At 55.5% G+C, this 5,655-nt stretch overlaps 1 protein-coding gene across 1 annotated transcript; it reads left to right on the forward strand.

Annotated features, from left to right (window-relative positions):
• Positions 1–1,958: 1,958 nt before the first annotated feature.
• On the forward strand, positions 1,959–3,614 carry LOC118645193 (formin-like protein 16). Its single transcript, XM_036285814.1, has 2 exons — positions 1,959–2,144; positions 2,979–3,614. The coding sequence occupies exons 1-2, from the start codon at positions 1,959–1,961 to the stop codon at positions 3,612–3,614; spliced, it is 822 nt and encodes a 273-aa protein (XP_036141707.1).
• The last annotated feature ends 2,041 nt before the right edge of the window (positions 3,615–5,655 follow it).

Raw genomic sequence — 5,655 nt, forward strand, 5'->3', positions numbered from 1 at the left:
ACCGACCCGGACAAAGTCAAGGCCATTATGGAGATCCCGCCACCCACCTCCCTGCCGGCCCTCCGACGATTTCTTGGAATGACGTCATGGTACCGCAGATTTATACCCGGGATAGCAACACTGGCCGCACCGCTGAATGAACTCCTACGAAAGAACAGACGATGGGAGTGGACCGCCAGCCAGCAGCAGGCTTTCGAAAGTATCCGGAACAGCCTTGCCTCCACACCAGTACTGCACTGTCCAGACTTTTCGGCCACCTTCGTCTTACAGACAGATGCCAGCGACGCCGGACTAGGGGCAGTCCTAACCCAAACGATCGAGGGACAAGAACGCGTAATTACATACGCTAGCAGAGCGCTACGACAGCCCGAGCGACACTATTTCGCAACCGAGAAGAAGTGCCTCGCGGTCGTATGGGGCATAGAGAAGATGCGGCCATACTTGGAGGGATACCGATTCCGCGTCATCACCGACCACTTCTCTCTCCGCTGGCTTCGCTCCTTAGATAACCCGACTGGCCGCCTAGCGCGATGGGCAGTGGCTCTGCAACAGCACGATTTCGAGGTGGAATACCGGAAAGGCGCTCTGAATTATGTGCCCCTCTGTCGCGTCAGCCCCTGTAGGAGGGGGAGGATGAAGAAAATGCCGACACTGCGGGACAGGACCTAGCGACCGTTACACCGACGTGCAAGTGGCACCAGCGCACGATGCAAACCGTCCAAAAACAACCGCACAAGTTACCGGACTATACAATACAGAATGGCCACTTATACCGCCACTTCCACGAGCGCCATTCTACCGACGACAACGACGATCCATCCGCATGGAAGCTGTGCGTACCACTGCAGCAAAGACAGGAAGTACTAAAGGAGTGCCACGACGCCCCCACCGCCGGCCACCTCGGAATCGCCAAGACACTGGCCCGACTGGCGCAAAAATATTATTGGCCAGGGATGTTCCGACAGGCAACCAAATATGTCCGTCACTGTACGAACTGCCGGAAACACAAACCGTCACAACAGCAAACGGCCGGACGAATGCATCACGCCAATGTGGACGCGCCTAACATAGTCATAGCGATCGACCTCATAGGACCACTACCGAGATCCTCCGAAGGGCACACCTGGATCCTGGTATGTCAGGATGCCTTCACGAAATGGCTAACAACGAAACCGCTACGACAAGCCACCGCCACCGCCGTGACAAGGGCGGTCGAAGAAAAAATCATCCTCCAGCACGGATGCCCTCGCCGGATCATCACCGACAACGGCCGCCAATTTATCAGCCGCGAATTCACCGAGTTACTTGCGCAGGCCGGCATCGACCATCGGAAAACGCCGCCATACTCGCCGCAATGCAATCCGGTCGAACGAGCCAATAGGACGCTCAAGACCATGGTTTCGCAATTCATCGACCGAGATCACCGCCACTGGGACCGCCATCTACCGCAATTAACGTTCGCCGCCAACACCGCCGTTCACGAAAGTACCGGGTATACGCCAGCGATGCTCACGTATGGCCACGAACTCACCGCACCTGGCACACTACGAGGGAGAACCGAACAAACCTTGGATGTGGCCATACCAGTCGGCCGGCCCACAGCGCGGGCGCAGCAAATTCAAAAACTACGCGAACGATTTAAAATCGCCACGCGCCGCCAGGAAGAAGCCACCGCAAGACAAGCCAAATATTACGACCTGCGAAGGCGCGACTGGAAACCCGAGATCGGCCAACAGGTCTACCGCCGCGAACATCCGCTCTCCAACGCGCAAAAAAACTTCGCGGGAAAACTGGCGCCTCGATACACCGGGCCATATACAGTCGACCGCCACATGTCGCCTGTCATCGTACGACTCCGCGACAACAACAACAAAATCATGGGAACCGTACACGTGAAGGACTTAAAGGAGAGTCCAGACACCGAATAACAACAGAAACGGAGGGTATAAAAAGGCACAATGAGCCCACCAGATCAGAAAGGAAGCAGCCAAAGCAGCAAGATGCCAAAGCAGAAGAGCTCCCTTCGAGACCGTCTCGCCCGCGCCATCGCCGGACCTCCTCGGATCCCGACGAGCAGCCGACCGTTCGAGGCATCCACACGGCCAACGACGCGTGACCAACGGCGCAACAACGAGCCGCTCAGGGTGACCTCCTTTTGGACACGTAACGATTGGACACCGCTCGATTGGACACGCACGATTGGACACGCACGATTGGACACGGCTCGATTGGACACCGCACGATTGGACACCACACGATTGGACACCGCACGATTGGACACCGCACGATTGGACACCGCATTATTGGACACCGCACGATTGGACACCGCATTATTGGACACCGCACGATTGGACACCGCATTATTGGACACCGCATTATTGGACACCGCACGATTGGACACCGCATTATTGGACACCGCAGTCTTCTAGTGAATAACATTTATATATCATATGACAGATTATCTAAGCTTAGAAATATCTGGCAGAAAAAAGCTTCGATTTGCCAGAAAAAAAATTGAATTTTAAATATCTATATACGTATTTTTAGGAGCATCTCGTTTTGCGTGGAAAGTTTCAAACCTATGTGGTGCAGAAAATGCTCGCACGCACACACACACACACACACACACGGGGGGGTGCAAGGGGGGCCTTCGGCCCCCCTCCCGCACCCACCCCGTCCAAGTCGCTAACCCATGCAAACTGTATTAGAAATCTGCATACACACACGTAAATGTGTGTGTGTGTCCAATTGTACGGTGTCCAATAATGCGGTGTCCAATAATGCGGTGTCCAATAATGCGGTGTCCAATCGTGCGGTGTCCAATAATGCGGTGTCCAATAATGCGGTGTCCAATCGTGCGGTGTCCAATCGTGCAGTGTCCAATAATGCGGTGTCCAATCGTGCGGTGTCCAATAATGCGGTGTCCAATCGTGCGGTGTCCAATCGTTACGTGTCCAAACGGGATACTCCCGCGCCAGCGGACGACACGCTCCCGCCAGGAACGGCTGTACGCCGAGGCACCGCCAGCGGCCGACAACGGGCGAAGTATATTGCTTGCCACATTTGGGTCCACGTTGTCGGACCTGGACGACGACGACGACGATGGAGGTGAGTCGACCGCCGCACCGGAGGAGCGCGCGACGCCCGGGCCGATGCCCGACATCGCGTCGCTACGCATCGCGGGGCCCGCCGCCGCGACTCCACCAGCACCGGCCACACCACCACAAGCGGCAATATCAGAGCCCGCACCGCCTCCACCACCGGCCCGGCCGCCATCCGCCGCTGCCGAAACCGCCACAGCAGAGCTGGCGCAGCCGCCGCTGCCAACGCCACCGCCGACGCCGCCTGCCTCACCCGGGTACTTCACCCGGCCGCAACCGACGCTGGCACCGACACCGCCTCCGACCGGGTACTTTACCCAGCCAGCGCCGCCACCATCATCACCCGCGCTGTCGCCATCGCCGCCAGCCCCCGGACCATCCGCTATTCCCAGCGAAGTCCTGCGGACCATACCGTGGGAGCGCATACTGCCGGGTCGCCGCTACCGCCACCAGGCCCTTGGGCACCGCATCGTGGTGAAACATCAGCTCGACGGGTCCTGGTATATTCGCTAATAAAGAAATTGTTCTTTTGTACATAGGGACGGGGTCTGCCGAGGGGGAGGTGTAACGAGCCGTTTCTCCGCCACGTTAAGGCATATAAATACGAGGCCGTTACCCTCCTACCTCGTGTAGTCCTCTCCGCTTATCTTGGTCTCCCCGCACATCTCCGCTCCTCTTGTCACCAAACGGGGGCTATAAAAGCCCTCCGCTGGTGATAAGGAAGCAGATCTCCCCGGTCTAGCGTACTGAGCCGACCGATCCTCTCAGCGAATTGAGCTGAGCCTCCAGAGCACGCACTGAGTGCCGAACATAACCGCAAACCCGGCTTCCTTCACTAGCGCGCACTGAGCGCTTCCTCGCGCCACGCAGTGAGTGGCAAAACACCGCCCCGCTCGACACCCGGATCCCGGTACGCGTATTGAGCTACCAATCCCGACCGCACACGGGGACCCCGTACTGAGGGAAAACCGCCGACGCGGAGGATCATCCACGCGGGATGATCCTCGACGATAACAACAGCTGATCGTTGAACAGCTGATCACCGTGGCTGTCGAGCCGAGCTCCGCGCCGTACCGCGCAGTCGCGCACCGCCGCGACCAATCGTGATGCCGCACCGACCGACTCGGCGAATGCGAACGCCGCACCGTACCGCGCAGCCGCGACCGTAACGCCGCAGCCAATCCGGCTACCGCCGCGACCGACACGAACGCCGCCACGCATTACACCGCCGCGATTACACCGCCACGAGCATTATAGTCCGTAAGACCGGCCGCTAACGCCGATCGACGCACCGACCGATACACGGGCCATACGCCCGCCGCAGCCAATCCGGCACCGAATACTCAACGCGCACATGCGCTCCGCGACACGCGTCACCATAACAAATCGCCCGCGACTCGCATAGCGAGATCTTAGTTGTAAGTTATTAGAGTAGGGAACCTGTACGTATTAGATAGGCATTTAGTAGAATAAATCATACTTGTTAATCATATACCGCTTGCCTTCGTCATTCATTCAACCAGCCCGCCGCCCGAACCCTGAATTAACCGCGGCTATCCGTAGCACATCATAATTGAAAATTCACGATTACAATAAGATCAACATTTTTTGGAACTTTATATACATTAATTAATTAACTATTGCTAGTTATAAAATAATATTGTGACGTATGCATGCACACGTACACGTGCACATATAGAAATTAATAAATTTAAAAAATAACCAAATAAAAAATAATCAATAGAGAAAATTAACTTTCGAAAATCTTTTGTTTGAGTAAAATACTCCACAATGTACACACGCACGGATGCACGCACTCCTCTCTTCTCTCTCTCTCTCACTCTCTCTCTCTCTTTCTCTCTTTCTCTCTCTCTCTCTCTCTCTCTCTCTGTCTCTCTCTGTGGCTGTAAGTATGTGCGGACGTGTCTCTTAGCTGCTCCTGTTTTAGTGCTTTTTACTGCTCGTCACTGCCCTTCGGGGCTTTTTTCTTGCAGACCAACGGTCAAGGGCGCTCATACTTGACACTCTCCTTTCTCGGTGAGTGACCGCTTTCCAATCCTATCGGCTTTTACTGACTTTTTTGGATATTTTCCGGCTTGGAACGAAGCGATTTTTTCGGGATTTCTCTGACAGTTGCTACCACCTCCACCTGCTGTCTTCACTGCGCGCGCGCGCCACGTCTCGCTGCCTCTGTTATCACGCTCGACGTGCATGCCTCATCTTCGCTGCGTCCCCACTACTTCTATACGTACTCCTGCGGTGAGTTTGCCTTCTAAACCGACCATCACAAACATCTGTCAATTGCTGTCAACGCTCATCGAAAATGACGCTCATTTGCGCTTACTGCAAAAAGTTTATCTCGTCTGCAAACGCACTGGCGAGTGAATGCGTGGCTAACCACGTTTTTCATGCAAATTGCCTGACCACTCTTGCGGGCTCAAATGTCTTAGGACTAGGGGGGGATACCTCCGGGTTTCCCTGCCCCATCTGTGCAAATCAAACACCACGCACGAACCACCAAGCCATTTCTCACACCGCGGATGAACATTCTCGG

This window comes from Monomorium pharaonis, chromosome 4 (assembly GCF_013373865.1).
Source record: "Monomorium pharaonis isolate MP-MQ-018 chromosome 4, ASM1337386v2, whole genome shotgun sequence".
Taxonomy (NCBI): domain Eukaryota; kingdom Metazoa; phylum Arthropoda; class Insecta; order Hymenoptera; family Formicidae; genus Monomorium; species Monomorium pharaonis.

Coding starts and splice junctions, on each gene's coding strand:
- LOC118645193 (XM_036285814.1), top strand. CDS start 1,959: ATGAGCCCACCAGATCAGAAAGGAAGCAGCCAAAGCAGCAAGATGCCA. Junction 2,145..2,978: donor GCAACAACGAGCCGCTCAGG/GTGACCTCCTTT, acceptor CTCCCGCGCCAG/CGGACGACACGCTCCCGCCA.